The sequence below is a fragment of the Nyctibius grandis genome, chromosome 14, assembly GCF_013368605.1.
Source record: "Nyctibius grandis isolate bNycGra1 chromosome 14, bNycGra1.pri, whole genome shotgun sequence".
In the NCBI taxonomy this organism is placed as follows: Eukaryota; Metazoa; Chordata; class Aves; order Nyctibiiformes; family Nyctibiidae; genus Nyctibius; species Nyctibius grandis.
Window position 1 is genome coordinate 2,338,800 of NC_090671.1, and position 17,593 is coordinate 2,356,392.

Here is a 17,593-nt window from a genome sequence, read left to right on the forward strand (position 1 = left end):
CTTCCCGAGATGGTGTCAAGAGCATCGTGTTGGTGCAAATTATGTCCTGAGCGCGAGTGTCCTACTTTGGTCGGTGCCCAAAGCCCGCCGTAGTTAATGTGAAGGCTCATTATTGACTTCAGTGGGCATCTGGAAGACTTTTAAGAACTGACAGCAGGAGCAAACCAATTGCCAGAGCGCATTACCTCGATGGTGTGTTGAGCAAGGGCGAAGGCGGCGTGGCTGCGAGCTGCAGGGCTGTGCTCGCCCTGGTCTGTGGCCTCGTGCAGCCCAACCCATGGAGCTCCTTGCCATGCTTGGCCTCACCAGGGCGGTCGGTGTCTTCGGTGTGGGTGCCGCAGCCTGCCTTCTCTGCCTGTCACCTCTCTAAACCCCGTTTGTTTTTCTCCTTTGTGAGGGCTCATATGGGGAGTGGTTTTCCATCACCTGCTTGGATGGCATTTAACAGCCCCACCAACATCCCCGCGGTACATTCCTCAGGCCAAATGTGCGCAGTAGACTGTGCACACCCTGAGTTACACCAACACCCCTGCGCCGGGCAGGGCAGCCAGCGCTGGGGACATCCTCGGTCCCCCAGCCTGACCAACGTCCCCAGCTCCGTGGAGGCAATCCCTCAGTTTGCTTGAGTAAAATCGCTTGCGCTCGCCAGCGTTTGCAGCATCTGTAAAGGTCAGGAAGAGGAGAGAGAGCTGTCTCGCCCTCCTGGGAGCCACTTATTTTTCCTTGGGTTTTTTTTTTCCTCTCTTCCGCTCATAAACACCAAGCTGCTCCGCAGACCTGGCTGGTTTTGCTATGAGGTTTTGCTGTGAGGTTTTGAAGCTAGAACTGCGTGCGGCTCTCCTCTCCCCAGCTCCCTGCTTGCTTTCGCAGGGCTCTGGCTTGGTTTTCGGGGTGCAGAGAGCCTGGCGTGTAACCCCGCTAGAGCCAGCGTCCGGGCAGGGGTTTCCTGTTGTTCTGCAGGCGCTGCGCTCGCTCGCGCGGTGAAATTTCTATTGTGTTTGGGTTGCCCTCGCCGCGGTGATTCATCGCCTCGGCCCAGGCAGAGCGTTTCCTCCCCTCCCACAGCACCATGTGCGAGTTTTTGCTCCTGCAGGAAGCAGCTGGAGCAGGTCCTGGAGCCATCCAGGGTCCCAGCGACCAGCCACCCTCCAGCCCTCTGACCCAAATGGTTTTTAACCCTTCAGTTTCAGGGAAGGGGAAAACAAGGCACAGAAAGCCTTACCGGCTCAGATGGAGAACGATCGCATCTTCGGTGACCTGTGGGGGAAGAGCAACATGCCTGTGGTCCTGAACAACCCCTACTCTGAAGCTGAGCAGGTAAGAGCCCACGGCTCATGCTGCTTTGGGTGGGAAGGGGGTTTGGGGGTATGTGACCCATCGTGGTGGGATCTCACACCTCAGAGAACCTGCAAGGACTACGTGCACTACCCTGAAGACCTTTAATCCCAAGAGCTGGAGTTGATGGGGCGTAGAGCCCGTTTGGTCAAGAAGCTGAATTCCCCATGGTCCAGGCAGGGTATAGGTCACTGGAGAACAATGCTCTTCATCCAAGGAGCCAGAGTAGGACGGGAGCGCAGCCAGGGACCAGGACTCTGAAACTTCCCTTGGGATTGTCATCCCTTTTCATGGCAAAAAGCCTAGTTGCATCATTAAAGCTGTTTTGATTCATATGTCGGTAATTCAGTAGAGCACTTCAGATAATATGTTGTACGGAGCCTTTTCATCTCCTCACACTCTATGGACATAAATTCTCAGGCTTCCTTGCCAAAAGTGGATTAACTCCACGTTTGTAGCAAAGCCAGAGACGTAAGGCAGACTGTGCCAGGACAGAAAGATCACCTCGGGGGAAACATGACGTGCATGAGCACTGCCAGGCCTGTTCGGGCAAACGTGTCTCCCTGGTGGGATTAACCAGCAGCAGGGCACGACACGGGGGACCAGTATGGGGACGATTTGGTCTCCTCACCCCACCATATTTCTCAGGGTGACATAGTAAGGACTGTTTTCCAAGGGAGGGGAGAAAAGTGATTTAATGGTCACGTGAAGACTTCCGAGTAAATCAGTATTTCCTGAGCTCAGGAATGTCCTCAGCAGATACCTCTGGCTGATGCCTCTTCCCAGCTCCAATGAGCTGCAATGCAACGCTCCTCGCTGACACGCCACGTGCAGACCACCACAGCGCGGGTGCCACTCATGGTGTGGTTGGCACCCAGGTGTTGAACCTGGCCTCGGTAGCCAGCAGTGTCCAGCAGCACCCACCAGGCCATGGCTCTGCCAGTGGATGTTTTCCCATTTCACGGGCATTTTGCAAGATGCAAAGCCAGAAGCAGGGAGTCAGGTTGCACGAGGTGACATGGTCCCTTCACGCCCATGGAGGTGACATGGCTGCAGTGGTTTCATGCTGCCCACGTCCTCATTCCCCCTGTGCCAGGAGTACCACTGTTTTTCTTGGCACTCCCGAGCAGAACGATGTTCACATGCACTTCTGCAGCATGCACAGTGTCAGAGGCTCATGGGACATGTGAGACCGTCTGTGCGGGTGCTGATGCACATGCAGGGTGGCTGAGCTACTCCTGACTGTGCGTGGTTTTAACCAACCTGGTTGAGTGCTTAGATGCAGTTGAGACTGATTTCCACCCTCCCCTCGCCTGGCTGCAGCTCAGGATTGCAGCCAGGTCTCCCAGCACCACAGACAACCTTACAGTGGGTATCGCCCTACATCAGCACACACAAAGGGGTGCACCCAAGAGCTGCAACACACTTTGTTCAGCCGCTGGAGAGACGTCCCTGGGCAGCCCCGTGTCACACCGCGCGATTAATGCACTGTGGCAGGTGTCATGAGCCCATCTCGCCCAGGGACAGGTCACTGCTCTGGTCCCTTTGCCCCAGCTCTGGAAAGACACTGTCTTTCTGCCTCCTTGGCTAAGCTCCTTGCACGTACGTGCCTGTTACTATAAGCACTTTATAACCTTCTGTGTTCAGAGCTTAATTTCTCTCAGTGTTAGGGCTGCCAAAACCCCCAGTCTTAAGCTGCTATTAAACCCGTTAATATTTTTTTTTTCACTGGATGTGCAGCTCTCTTTTTATCCTTCTTATCCCCAAATCGGTATGACGCTCTTCTGGAGGGAGTTTGGCTTTTTCCTGGGTGCTCCCTGCGGCCGTTCCCTCGGGCTGCATGCGGCCAAGGCAACTGAACTTCTTGCAAGCTGCAATAAATCCTGTTAACACAGGGGCAAGTCAAGCCAAGTGCGAGCTTTTTATACGCATTGTTCTTTAAAGCAGGATTTGGTGGATTCACTTGGCCAGGTGGGGAATGCTCACTGAGGCTCGTAACAAGGTGCTGAAAGACCCATTGGGCATCAATCCCTATCCCTCTTTTTTTTTTTTTTTTTTTTTTTTTTTTTGCAAAATCACACAGTGTGTTTTGCTTGTTTCCCAGGAACCCAAATCCCCCTGGCCCTAAACCTGACCGGTGGAAAGATGCTGTGACTGCACCAGCCCTGGTCCTGCATGAGTTGTATTTCAGCCCGTAGAGACGGATTTGTCAGGAGCTCCAGGGTAACGGAGGGGATGTGTGTCCATGTTGCTAGCAGGGGAAGGGAGTCATATCAGCTCCACGCTTGTAAGGATGATTTACAGCTTTATAAAAGCGAAAAACACGCTTTCAGCTAGCGGGGTTGATGCAGTCTGGGAGGAAATGTCAGCACACCAACATATCTATGACCTGGGCTAACACTGCAGCCCTCCTCCTCCCATAGTCGATGTGTTTCAATATATGCCACCGTCGCAGGGACTCCTGAAGCTCAGCTGGGATGCAGGAGGAAGGCTGAGGACCTGTAGAGCCCCCTCGGGTCTGCAAAAAGGGAGGTGTTCCCCGCTGCCGTGGCCCCAAGAGGCGCCCGGGGCTGGGTGCGTTTCTCCCCTGCGCCTGTAAGAGCTGCAGACAGCTCGCAAGCTGCACGCTGCCGATAAGTGCCAACACGCTCCTGTGTAAAAGATGTTTGCATAATGCATGTGCGCCCCAACTGCTGCGTTAGTTTCTCCGTTTGTCCCACTCTTGAGTCACTAATATCACAGCTGCCTAATTAAAACATGAAAGGATCTCACACAACCTCTCTGACAGAGCCAGGGGCAATATTTGGTTTCAGCTTTGCCACGCAGGGAAGGCAGACACACACACAGAGCTCCTTCCCAGTCTTTTCTGAGTGTCACTGTCTCCACAGCTGCTCTGCGATGTGGTTGCCAGACCTGGCACCTCTGCTTCTTGTAGGTGGTGGCACCTTGGCTGCTCCAGCCCGGCTGGCATCCCAGGGATCACGCATGCCTCTGCACCACAGCCCTCTTTCAGCAAAGATTCAAACTTTGCCAGTTCCTGCAAAGGAATTGGCAAAAAAAAAGAGTGGAAAAAAAAAAAAGGAGAGGTTTAAGGTAGAACATCTGTAGGCAGATGTTAGGCAGCCAATGTCCACCAGCTTGGACCATGAGCTTGCTCGCTCCAAGGATGGGGTCATGGCTACCTCTGGATTCATAACACGCTCTTGGGCCATACCTGCTCTAGCAAGATGTTTAGCAGCACACCTCCTAAGCTGCACTGAAGCCTCGTCAGCAAATCAAAACTAACTCAGAATAAAAAAGTGTGGTGCTGGGTACAACCAACACTTTCTGCTTGGTACTTCTAATTTCTGTCTGGCAGGTGGAGGTACAGGTGAGGATTGGTTTTGTTTGCATCCTTCAGCAGCAGTTTTCAGCTGTGTTTTACCAATCTCAGAGCTGCTCTGAGTAATCACACCCAGAGGGAAGGTGGCAGATTATTCTCCTTGGTCCTAAGGGTGGCCCAGATTGGTTCAGAGAGCACAAGATGCTGTTAGTGGCTCAGGAATGGTTTCATTCTCTTGAAAGAGTAAAACAAGCACTAAAAAATGACCAGTAACTTCTACTGCCGAGGTCAGATTTCCCCAAAACTGAAAAAATAAACTTAAAAATAGTGCTTTTCCAGGACTGCATTTAGGCAGTTTTTATTTACTACTGGTTTTGAGCTCTATATGAAGTCCTACATTTGTTTTCTGCAGCATGGAAAGGGGAAGCTGAGACCCCCTGTGTGGTCATCTGGCTTCAGGGGCTAGGACTTTGAAACGCTCCTTGGGAAGATGACAGGATTTGTGACATGAGGAATGTCACAGAGCCCCATGACAGCACAGCCTGAGGGCCTGCAGAGAGCAGCTTTCAGAAACTGTGAGGACCAAAGAGGGTCCTACCAAGGGGGCAGGTTGCAAAGCTCTCCCTTCCCCTCCACCCTCTGCCTCTCGCCCTCAGCATATGCTTTCAGTGCAGAGTGTTACACTGTGAGCCTCAGGCTGCTTGACAGCAAAATCCCTATTTTCCAGGAAAGAAAAGTATGGAGCATATGGTAGAAACAAGGACTGGGCAAAAAATATGGCCAGTGTTGCCACCAGGACTATGCAGTGGTGTCAGCTCAGCCCAGGCATCGGTCTCACAATCAATCGGGCATCAATCTCTCTCTGCTTCGGAAAAGCAGAGCAATTCTCTGTCTGGCAAAGTTAGATCTGGAGCCTCATCTGCCTTTGTCATCCTTGCGGCCCCCGTTGTTTCCCCTCCTGGGTTTGCTCATCAGCAAAAGTGCTTTTTCTGAAACAAGAGCTGCTTCCACCGTGTGCTGGCTCCTCTTCAGTTGGTCCTTCAGGTGGTACTATTTGTACTATTGCTGCTAGTCCATGAGCTGCAACTGTGACATGAGCCCAGAACCACCAAAAAGGAGAGTGAGACTCTGCACAGCTCTGCTGAGTATGTATTTAAAAGATGTATTAATACATCTTTTTACATAAAACAATGTATTTTATTTTCAAGATGGCAATGCCATCTTTAAAAAAACCTTGCAAATGGATTAGAGAGGGACACAAGCTACAGGATTCATGTAGGGAGGCTACATCACAACTCGGTCCAAGCCCAGACCTACTTTGCAGAGGTGCAAGCCTTTAAGTGGTGCCAAATATAAGCAGGTTTTGACAGGATGCTCTGGTGTGGGATCAGGTCTCCCCTTGAAACCCACAGCAACACCGTTGCGGTTGCAGTGACTCAATTACACTCTACTATGAGATCGGATTCCTGGAAGAAACGTCTTTGCTTTCCAGGCCACTGCAGATCTCACTGTCCTGTGATATGCTGGCACACACTGATTGCGCTTTCAGTTTTTAAGTGCTTGGGGTGAATAAAGGTCACAGGAGAAATACTAGATGTGATCTGTGAAAACATGTACAAATACAAGCACTTGCAGCCTGCTCTGCTCGTTCCAAGCTCGCTGCTGGCTGAGGCTCTTCCTTGTGTTGGTGTATAACTCAGGACGTGCTGGATGAGACACCCTGACACAGAGTACCAGGAGGGCTGGAGATTCAGAGCTGAGACTGAAGTAATCCAACTATGCATAATTCAGCAGCCCTCCCACTTGTGTAATTTATCCGTCCTTATTCCTACAATCTTGCAGCATTGATATCAAAGGAGACGTGTCTTTGGCTTGCTCGGAGGAATGATCGGCTGTTAGCTCTAGCTCACAGTGCTCGTATTAGTGAGGCAGAGATTGGCACGTGTAAAACCTGAGCAGGTGATGCTCCTTAAAAGAAACATCTAATATGTTTTAGAGAGGTAAGTCTTCCACTGGGAAACTTGAACACAGTGTTCTCCTAAATCACTTCTGTCTCTGTTTTTTAACTTCTCTTCTACAGGTTTGGCTGTGCTATAGAGATGACTTCTAAATTGCATTGAGAGTTGGTTGCTCCATTGTAGGATCCCAAATGCTGCCAATATTTGGAACATATACCTTGTCTCGCTATATTATCACTAGGATTTAAGCACAGGCATCCACTAACACATGGTGTGAATTCTGGGGCTGTCCTATGCTGGGGCAGGAGTTGGACTTGATGATCCTTGTGGGTCCCTTCCAACTCAGGACATTCTATGATTCTAACACAAGATGCTGCTTGTTGTTGTGGCCTTTTTCCTGTATCTCGTTGATGAATACTAACCTCGTGCCTGGTCTTCACTGTTGTCCAGCCACCGCCATCCGGGCGGCAGTCCCCAACTAAGAACACAGTGAATGGAAGTCCTTCCAAATGCCCGCGGTTTGTCAAAATCAAGAACTGGGAGACAGGCTCCGTGCTTCACGACACTCTGCACCTCAAGACGGCGATGGTGAGTAGAGTTGATAGGACTGGCCAAAAGCTGTCTGAGCATAATTGAGTAGATCACAGTGTTTCCAAGATGGCTTTGCCTGGAAATGCAGAACTGGATGAATTCAGGCCAGTCTTCTTGTCTCCAGGGGTGTCTGAATTTCAAACCTCTGGTGCAATAAGCTGGGTGAGAGGGAAGCCCATGAGGGATAAATCAGGAAAAGCATATGACTTTATGCTGAGCTGGGGCAAAAATCTAGTAAGACCCAATTGTCTATATCGGGTGCGACAAGAGATGACTGCACATGCCTGAGCTGTCTTACACAACGTTACCAATAACTGTGAAAACAATTAAGCCGGAAATGTCCCTGTTTGTCAAAGATGCCACCAACTTCTGCGTAGCTAATTGTTGACTCCCCCCCAGCCCAGCTCATGTAACCAAAAGCGCTGCAGTAACCCAAGACACACTTATCTCCTTCTGTCTCATCAGACCACCGCGTGCACCGAGCAGATCTGCATGGGCTCGGTAATGACCCCTAGCCAGCACGTCCGCAAGTCAGAAGATACCAGGACAAAAGAGGAGGTGCTCCTCTTGGCTAAAGACTTCATTGACCAGTACTACTCCTCCATAAAGAGGTAAGTATTGGCTGGAGAAGGTCGCAGGCCTTGGCTGCTGCTTATGCTGAGATGTCACATACAATCTGATCTTTCACACTTGCGAGTCAAATCAGGGTGACTGTGGTGTTTCACATTCAGTTGCTTCTTCAGGGGAGTCTCATTCCTAGCATTTGTTGTCTGCCTCTGTGCAAATTACTGACCTTTCCCATTTGCACGTGGTCATCTGTTATCTGAAAGAACACGTGTATTAAGAAAGAAAGAACTCGCGCCTGGGTTGGTGACTGCCATCTCCTCCGTTCCCCACACGTGCAGATCTGGCTCCAAAGCCCACATGGAAAGGCTGGAGGAAGTGACCAAGGAGATTGAAGCCACTGATACCTACCAGCTGCGGGACACGGAGCTGATCTATGGAGCCAAGCATGCCTGGAGAAATGCAGCCCGCTGTGTGGGCAGGATTCAGTGGTCCAAGCTGCAGGTGAGCACCATCTCCACTGCATACAGCTGGCAGGTTGTCTGCCAAAGGATGCACTGGAGTTCTGGAGAAGCAAAACTTGCTCTTCAAATACCCAGGGAAGTACAAGTATGGTTGGGGGTGTTTAGCACACAGCAGCTACGCTCTTCTTGACAGCTTTGGGGGTGCACAGGCTGGGAAGTCAGCAGGAGGTATAAAAGCATTTTGGGTAGGTGTAGCTGAGGTGTCTGTGTCTGAAACAGGGCCAACTGGAAGCTGGCTCTCTAGAGAAGATTGTCCAAAATCAGATATTGCTGCAATATCTTATGTGCTGCTTCCAAAACTATTTTTCTGCCTGGAGAGAGGCAGCAGGACACACACATCTCTAGTACAGAGATGCTATTGCAGGAGAAGATTTGGCTCAGTGCCCTTTTGACTAGCTGGAAGTGTAGGGGAGGATCTGAATTAGTCATCTCTAGTGGAATCCCTTGGTACAGTGATGAAGTCTCCTCTGTAACCTGGAGCCCAGCTCAAGTGCTGCTGAGCAATTCTTGTGGCTGCTTCACATGTGGGGTATAGGCACTGCCTGGGGCTGGGAGGCTGGGCCTCCTCTGCTCCCAGCTCAGCCTTCAGCTCTTCTCTTCCACTGTTTCTTTGGGCATATCTGAACCTTGGGAGGAGCCGTTTCTGCAAGAAGTTGTTTTCAAGCCCCCTGTTGACCCTCTTTCCCGGTTCCCCCATGCTTTTGTAGATGCCCCGTGCCTGGAAACATTCAAGGTCAGGTTGGACAGGGCTCTGAGCAACCTGATCTGGTTGAAGATGTCCCTGCTGATTGCAGGAGGGTTGAAACAGATGGCCTTTAAAGGTCCCTTCCAACCTAAACCATTCTATGATTCCCCATCCTCTCAGGGGATCTCAGGCCTGACTTATACCTGTCCTATTTCAGCTTTGAGTCTTCATCTACAGGAGACAAAGAGCAGAAACCAAAACTGTTGGTGGATAAGCCAGGAACAGCAGCAGGTTGAGAGCACTGGATTGAGGAGGTTTTTGCCTGAGCAGCAGCAGATTCACCTCTCCAAAGCAGAAGGGACAGCTGGATTAGACATCCATGTGTTGTAAAGGCAGGGAACACATAATTACGGAGCTTTAGATACCTAATAAATCACAGTGGCCTCTGGGGTTTTCCCTGTGCTGTGTTTCTTCTGCTTGGCTCTGCTTCAGGAGTTGGAGCATCCTGTAGCATCACCACAATTGCTTCCACTGTTTCAGGTGTTTGATGCCCGGGACTGCACCACAGCCCATGGGATGTTCAATTATATCTGCAACCACATCAAATATGCCACCAACAAAGGGAACCTCAGGTGAGCCACCAGGGAATCACCAGGGTTTGTGTCCGAAGGCCTCTGGATGAGTGTCAACCCAGCTCTGGGTGCTGCTGACACTGCCTCCTTTAGCAGCCACAGCACAACAGGATGGTTGTAGCCAGCACCCATCCAGGGGAGTGTTAGAGGGACCTGTTATCAGGGGAAGGTGTCCTGCAGGTCCAAGTATATCTCTTCTTGCCCTCTGTAGGACCTCAAAGGGCAGATTTTCCAATTATTTCTCCTTTCTTATATTCAGCATCAAATGCAGAGCACAGACTGCTCTCCCAATCTATCTGAAACCCCATGGTAGCAGCCAGCTTGTGTCTGGAGCTCAACTGCTGGAAACACCCCAAATTCCCCAGCTCAAGCGCACCTGGCCATGACCTCTTCTGGTGAAGGAAATATAATAAATGTTTGGGACTTGTCCAAGGCACCACCAGAGGTGGTGCACAGGGAGGTGGCAGTCAGGGGCAGGTCCTTTCCCCCACAACACTTTGCCATTCCTCTGATGATCCCCATCCTGTGCCCTTGTGGCGTCCTCAGCACTCACCAGCGCTGGCTCTTCCTTCCAGATCCGCTATTACCATCTTCCCGCAGCGGACGGACAGCAAGCACGACTTCCGCATCTGGAACGCCCAGCTCATCCGCTACGCTGGCTACAAGCAGCCCGACGGCACCATCCTGGGAGACCCTGCAAACGTGGAGCTGACGGAGGTACCGGCTGAAGCCATCCTTCTTGGGCACCGTGGGCATGGGGCTGGTGGGGGCACGCAGAAGCTCTGACCGTCCCAGGAGTGAGGAGCGTGCTGGGTCAAGCAGGGTTTATCGCACCCACCGCTGGGCCACAGAGTGAAGCTGGATTTGTCTCACCCTCGGGTATTTTCCCAGGAATAAAAGCTGTTTCCATGCATGCAGGAGTTGGCCATAGCTGCACCAGAAGACTCTTATCTCCTTTTGCTTTTGCTGAGAAGGGGTCACTTAGTGGTGCTGAGGGAATTGCTGCAGGAGGACACGTGTGTCCACTGCTGATGTGGGCCAGTGGGAATCAGAGATGAGATTTGCCCTTTGCCACTGCCCGCACAGCACCACTGCTCTGCTCAGCTCTTCCCAAATTCCTCTGCTTTTCTCACCCATTTTCTCCTTCACCATTACAGGCACAAAGAGTGTAAGCGGCTTTTTCAGAGCCGTGATCCTACCTGGGGTTCTAGTTCTAGGCTCCTTTTCAGCCCACATCCCCCTTACGTGGCCACGGGTTAGCTGTGACAGGCAATGCCATATTAGAACTCCCTTGGATGGAGGTTATTACTCGACCGTAAGGCCTGAGGAGGGATGCTGCTAGGAGACACCACTCAGTGCCATGTGACTCCCTGCCCATAATGCTTGAAGAGCAGATGACCTGCTGGGACTTCTAACCCCACCTTTGTTTTGCCTGTAGATCTGCATTCAGCAAGGGTGGAAGGCACCACGCGGGCGCTTCGATATCCTGCCTCTGCTCCTCCAAGCCAACGGCAATGATCCAGAGCTCTTCGAAATCCCCCCCGAGCTCGTGCTGGAAGTGCCCATACGGCATCCCAAGTAAGTCAGCGTAAGCCCCAAAACTGCTTGAGGGGATCAGCAGCACTCAGCTCCTCTGGTTTCACCCTAAGCCATCTCCTGTGCTTGGCCTTTCCTTGCTGTGGCTTGGGTGCTTTACCCCAGACCCTGTTCCAGGTCTTCCCTCCATTCTGATGTAAAGCTGACAGAGCCTGGAGGTGGAATGCAACTTGTGTCCTTGTCTCAGGACTGGTTTCCCTTTCTTTGAATTCTCTCAGGACCTACACCACTCTGTAACACTCCTGATATATCACTTTCTTCCCACAAACAACCACTAAGGGAGATATTGCCTCCAGGAACCGTTCTGCTCACATGGCTGGCAGCAAAGTAACCTCCTCCATTCCCCTGCCTGCGTTGGGCAGGGGAGGTGCAGCTGATTGTCTAACCCTGTTGTATCCTGGCAGGTTTGAATGGTTTAAGGACCTGGGCCTGAAGTGGTATGGTTTGCCAGCAGTTTCCAACATGCTCCTCGAGATTGGTGGCTTGGAGTTTTCTGCCTGCCCCTTCAGTGGCTGGTACATGGGCACAGAGATTGGGGTCCGGGACTATTGTGACAACTCTCGCTACAACATACTGGAGGTAATTCCTCCTCCTCGAGGAGGCCAGGCACTCCGGGGTGCAGTGGGTGTGTAGGAAGTTACTGGGGAGCAGGCAGGACACTGGGAGAGTGTTGCCTTGAGTGGGAGAGCACAGGACATCCAAGTCTCCCTTAGGGAGGGCAATTATATTCTCCGGGAGCCACATGGCCAAGGGTGTGATGGGCTGGCAAGTTTTTTTGTGTCCTATGGGGCCAGCTGGTGTCTAACACAGTGAGTGTGATGCCTATTGAGCTTCCCATGGACTTCTCAAAGCATCTTATGGATCAGCAGGCACCCGGTCATGCGCTTGATTGAGGTCAAGCGCAAAGACACAGTGGGGCTGAGAGGGTGCTGAGGCACTTAGTGATTCCTCGGGGACATGCCTGCTCATGGGAACCCTCCAGCTGGCTCCTTTGGAGCACTCTGCCATGGCTCAGGGACTTTCCACACTGGGGACAGGGCGAGTCAGAGACAAAGCCAAGCCATGGGGAGGTTCTGGAGTGGGAGATCTGCACCCAACAAGTGTGGCTCCTTTGCCCTTCCAAGGGGCACGCTGTGTTACTTGGAGGGGCTGCATCCCTCCCCATGCACTTGAAAACCAGAGGGGTGAGAGTGAGAGTGTGTGTGTGTGTGTGTGTGTGTGTGTAGACATGCCTGTCTGTGATAGTGTCTGGGGGAAGGACTCCAGGAAGAAGAAACAGGCTGAGAAAGAACAGAGTTCGGGAGCAGCAGAGGGCTGGGCATGGGAAGGGGTGCAGGAGTCTGTTCCTCCCAGCACATGGATCATCACCATCTCCTGCTGTTCCACAGACCCACCCATTTCCTCTCTCCCACAAAGAGCAACTGCTCTTGATGGACCTTTTCAGCAGCTTTTAGTCACCTTCCTATGCCTGGTGGGGAGGAAGGGAGGCCAGACTGGCCTTGCTCCTGTCATGGAGAGGAAAAGATTGGACCACATCTTCTTAGAGGAAGGCAGAACATCAGCCCTTCGTTGCAAGTGTGCTGCCCTGCTCTGTGGGTGCCTTGTGTCAGCCTGGGTCCCTCCTCTGGGTTCCTCTCCCCAAGCAGAGATCTTCAGTCCTTGGCCATTAAAAGTGTTCACATTCTACCACGTTTTGTTACAGCAAGTGGCCAAGAAAATGAATCTGGATATGAGGAAAACTTCATCGCTGTGGAAGGACCAGGCCCTCGTGGAGATCAACATTGCTGTGCTGTACAGTTTCCAGGTACCTGAGTAGTAAGGTTCTGTTGTGTTTGGGTCAGGCTTGAGGGACACAAGTATTGGCTGGGATAAGGATGGAGACATCTACCCAAGGACAAGGGCAGCAGATGATATAGTCATCTGAAAGTGTGCTGTGCCTTCCTAGTTTTGGGCTGTTCCAGGAGCCTGTGGTGAAATTTAATAATCTCTGTGGCCTGGATGTTGCAAAGACATCACTACCAGCATCTGAGCTCTGCTGGTCCAGAGGGAGTGCCCCAAGGGGGCAAGATCCAGCCCTTCTGTCCCATCCATGAGGCAAGAATTGGTCCATGTTCTCCTCCCACTTGCACTTAAAGGTTCAGTAGCAAAACTAGTCCTTGGCAACCCAACTTCAGAGGGTGGAAGTTCTTCCCAGAGCTGGATCAGAACTGCTCCTCGAGTTGTGCAAGCCATGAAAGAGTTCCCTGAGGGGCTGAGCAGGAGATGCTCCATCCCATTCATGCCATCTTAGTCTTTGCGTGGCCCATGACAAATAACAGGAGGAACAGCCGTCCTATAGTGCATCTACTCAGGAAGGACATGGGCAGCTTCTCAGCACTGGAAAATGGCATTGCTCGGTGACTGTGCTCCTTGGGAAGACCAGGGTCAGCAGCCACCCAGTGCCATCTCCAAACGTACAGTCCTGTAAGACCATGGGAATGAGGCATATTTGGGTCAAACAGCTGCAAATCTAAAATTTTGGCTTTTGCCTTCGGGGGAGTACTAACGCACAGTTGTTGGCTCTGCTCTCTTCTCCCTCCAACAGAGTGACAAGGTGACCATTGTGGATCACCACTCAGCCACTGAGTCCTTTATCAAGCACATGGAGAACGAGTACCGATGCCGTGGAGGCTGTCCTGCCGACTGGGTCTGGATTGTCCCACCAATGTCTGGCAGCATCACCCCAGTATTCCATCAGGAAATGCTCAACTACCGTCTCACACCCTCCTTTGAGTACCAGGTACTGTCTGCACCTTACCTTCCACCAGTGCTGCGTGCCCAAAGGTATAGCCAAGAGCAGGGTGGGAGCTGGAGCTCAGAAGATGCAGAAAGGAGAGGGACACCATCTAATCCCTTCATCAAGCTGTCCCTCGAGGCAGCAAAGTCCACGAACAAGTGTAATTCATGATTCCCCATAATGTGTTGTTAATAACCCCCTGGATGTTACACCTTTTCCCAGGGCAATGGCTTTTTGCCCCTCCATGGGAACATGTGACATGCTGAGGCCCCAACTTTTACCCTTGGAAGTGGAACTAAGCAGAGCTCCTCCCTTTGGAAGTGCCTAATTTTGCACTTTGTGTAGGTGAGGAAATGACCTGGTAGTCACCGTATCCGTCCTCCCTCCAGCCTGCAGGTTTGGGTGGCTGGTTCCTGCCAGCTTGGGGTTCCAACAATTTGATGGTGAGGGGCTCGTGCCCAGCAGGCCAAGCAGCAGGCTGAAATGCTGTTGCTGGAGTATTTAACATCTCAGACCATGGGAAAAAGGGCCCTAAGCAAACACGCCCTCATTAGCAAACCCTCCCTGCTCCGGTGGTTTTCACACAATGTGACCTTTAGTCAAGAGCCCTTAAGGAACAATCACAAACCAGGAGCAGTCTGTTCATTTCTATAACCAATCCACCGGGAACCCCGATGGTTCTTGGCCCTGATTAGACAGCCGCCTGCGAGGGCATGGAATTAGCTTCTGTGTGCTTGTTCCTTGCTTCAGCTGCCTCCTCTTCCCAAAGGGCCTCTTAGGAGAAAAAAAAACCTGTGGGCTGGGGAGGGGAAAGGATGTGTTTCCATCACCTCTCCCCTTCTGGCATCGCCTGCCTTCTTTTTGCTCATGGTCTATTAATGCCCATGTCAGAGGTGAGAAGGCATTTGGCCAGATGTTTGTTACACACCAGCAAGGTTCTATTCTATTGCAATTCTTCTGTGCATACTCCATTGCCCAGCCACCCCAAGAAACCCATGGGGCTCCAAGGATCAGGGACAAGAGCTATGAAGAGGTCAGCTAGTCCTCCCTGTCCTGACTAGAGGAATTCAGTGCTGTGGATACAGCATTCCTCCAGGCTCTGAGCACTGCCCATCAGCTGCTGCTGCTCTTCTTTCCTAGCCGGACCCCTGGAACACCCACATCTGGAAAGGGGTCAACGGGACACCTACCAAGAAGAGGGCCATTGGCTTCAAGAAGTTAGCAAAGTAAGTACCAGTGGGCTCTGAAAAGCCCCGGAGTGGTTGGGGCTGGTCCTGATTTTGGGCAGCTCTGCTGTGTTGTTTGATAACACTACCCTATGGATGTGTGCAAACCGATGGGTTGTGAGCCTGGATCTCAGGCCACCAAAGGCTTTAGCTGCCAAGAGAGACATTTGGAGAAACAGGCAGTCCTTTGAACACCCCATTAGACCACCAAAAGGTGTGTGACTAGGTGAATACTGGATGTTGCGTATAGTCTCTTCTCCCAAGCTGGTTTATTCTCCAGTAAGGTGTCTTTAATGCTCAGGAACGGCTTTCTCACTTCTTGGGGGTACGTTACCTGTTTCTGCTTTCACAGCCTCCTGGGGCAGAGAGATCGCTCATCACTGTTTGGGGCCACGCTGGCACAAGCGAGATGAAACTCGTGTCCATATTTCTCTTTCTCTCACTGGCTCTTTAGCTACTTGAGGAGCACTTGTCTTTGGTGTGTGTCTAAACATCCAAACGCTCACTTTGCAAGGAGGAGGGGAGATAGGAAGGAGGAATCTCCCTGGGGACGGCAGGGTCTGCCCTGGTGTCTGTGGCCAGGCTACCAGGTGGCCTTGTGCTGTTCACAGCATCTCCCCACGCTTCAGTTTCCCCAAGTCCCTGCTATCAGTTTGTTCCCACTCTTCAACTGTCACCTTCTATAAGCTGTTCTCCATGGTGCATCCATAAACACGATCAGCAGCTGATGAATGTGCTCCTCAGGCTGACACCGGTGCCTGGGTCTGGGCTGCAGCCCGGGGCTGGTGGAGAGCGCAGAAAGATTAATTGAGCCATTGAGTTAGAAGGAACAATGCTTTTATTTGTGTGTGTGTGATTGATAAATGATTTTATAAAAATGTGAGCATGGCAGGTAATTTAAAAAAAAATCTCAATTGTTCCTGATGTAGTGGGGAGAAATTATTTTTGTAATTCACCATTAATCCTGCCTGGATCTGAGCTAATCTGCCGAACAAGCAGCGGACCGAGCCGAGCAGTCCTGAGTGCTGCAATTGGCACCGGTCACACCATGATGTTGGTGCCTGTTCAGACAGGCTGTGCTGGCTCTGGCCAAACCAGAGCATTCGAACCTGCACGCCCTGCCCATCCTGCCCCTTCTCTCCCCTGGGGCCAGTGGAAGCCCTGGGGCCAGGGGACACTACCACCGTGGGAAAGCAAAGAGGCAACTTTAATATGGAGAGCTACACTGAGGAGTGATTGTGTGGCAGCAAATACAAATGCTCCTGAGGCCGATTGCAACATAGAATCACACAGAATCAATCAGGTTGGAAGAGACCTCTGGGATCATCGAGTCCAACATGGAGAGGAGCTGCTCAGAGGAGGCAGGACATACCAGCCTGCTGGGGTTTCTACCTCTTCTTTCCTTCCCTTTTTTTCCCCTCCAAGTGATTTTCCAAACCTAGAGCATTTCTTCCCTTCTGGGCTTCTCTTCCGCCAGTGCAACCAGTCCAGCTGCAATCTCCATTCCCCATAGCTCACCTGAAGGGGATACAGGAGTCTGGCTGAACTTGATCACCCAGGGCAAGGTGTCGAAGTGAATCAAGCAGCCCTTATGCCTGCAAAGGCCACAGAGGTGCTTTGTGCTCTCTCAGCCCCCCAAAAACTGCACCTTCAATATTGCAACACACCAGGCTAAATCCAGACCTGCCTTTTTGGTGGCTCCACTTAAAGGCTTGATGGTCCATTTAGAAAAGGTGAAGATATTCGACACTTAAGAAAAATAATGTTGATGTCCAAATTCTGTGATTATGAATGACCCTAAAATAATAAACTTGTCCCACCGGGCTCGGTGCCCCACCATGCAACCCAAAGCTGGCTGCTGCCAGCCTCCCTTGCCCCCCATCGCTGTGCTCCCCCTGATGCCAACCCATCCAGCAGCGTTAGCACAGATAAGGAGCCAGTGTTTCTGGTGCTGCATCACCTTGGCCAGGATTAGAGAGGCCGGTGACCTCCCAGGCCCCTTCTGCCCTGCTGTCACGCTGAGCCAGTGGGGAAAACTGGAGCAAACACATCCAGTCACGACTGCAGCCGCAGGAGGCAGCTGGCTAGACACAGCCCTGCAAACGCTCAAATAAACGTGCAACCTCTTGGCCTCGGGAGGGCTGGTCCTCTGAGTAAAGTTCATAGCATCGCTGGAGTGCAAATCAAAGGAACTACAGACAGCCTCTTCTGACCTTCTCAGTGTCTTGGGGCTTTGTGTGTGATGTCTGGAGCCCAGGCGCTTCTGCTCAGCTAGGACACCTCCTGCAGAAAGGCAGCTGGGTAGGATTTAAAGACACAAAGAGAGGGAGGAGCCACTCTTCCTCCTGTAGCTTGGGCTCTGGTTGGTCTCCAGCTTTTCCTTT

At 51.7% G+C, this 17,593-nt stretch overlaps 1 protein-coding gene across 2 annotated transcripts in view; it reads left to right on the top strand.

Moving 5' to 3' along the window:
• The window catches only part of NOS1 (nitric oxide synthase 1), an 82,642-nt gene that overhangs the window by 43,440 nt on the left and 21,609 nt on the right, over positions 1–17,593 (top strand). Inside the window, exons 3-13 of one of the 2 annotated variants that reach the window (XM_068412952.1) lie at positions 1,185–1,317; positions 7,066–7,203; positions 7,672–7,817; positions 8,112–8,274; positions 9,520–9,611; positions 10,187–10,328; positions 11,050–11,189; positions 11,612–11,786; positions 12,910–13,011; positions 13,792–13,986; positions 15,124–15,209. In XM_068412952.1, coding sequence (XP_068269053.1) covers positions 1,185–1,317; positions 7,066–7,203; positions 7,672–7,817; positions 8,112–8,274; positions 9,520–9,611; positions 10,187–10,328; positions 11,050–11,189; positions 11,612–11,786; positions 12,910–13,011; positions 13,792–13,986; positions 15,124–15,209 — 1,512 coding nt within the window. The remainder of the gene's footprint in view (positions 1–1,184; positions 1,318–7,065; positions 7,204–7,671; positions 7,818–8,111; positions 8,275–9,519; positions 9,612–10,186; positions 10,329–11,049; positions 11,190–11,611; positions 11,787–12,909; positions 13,012–13,791; positions 13,987–15,123; positions 15,210–17,593) is intronic. The other variant, XM_068412953.1, reaches the window with a different exon arrangement.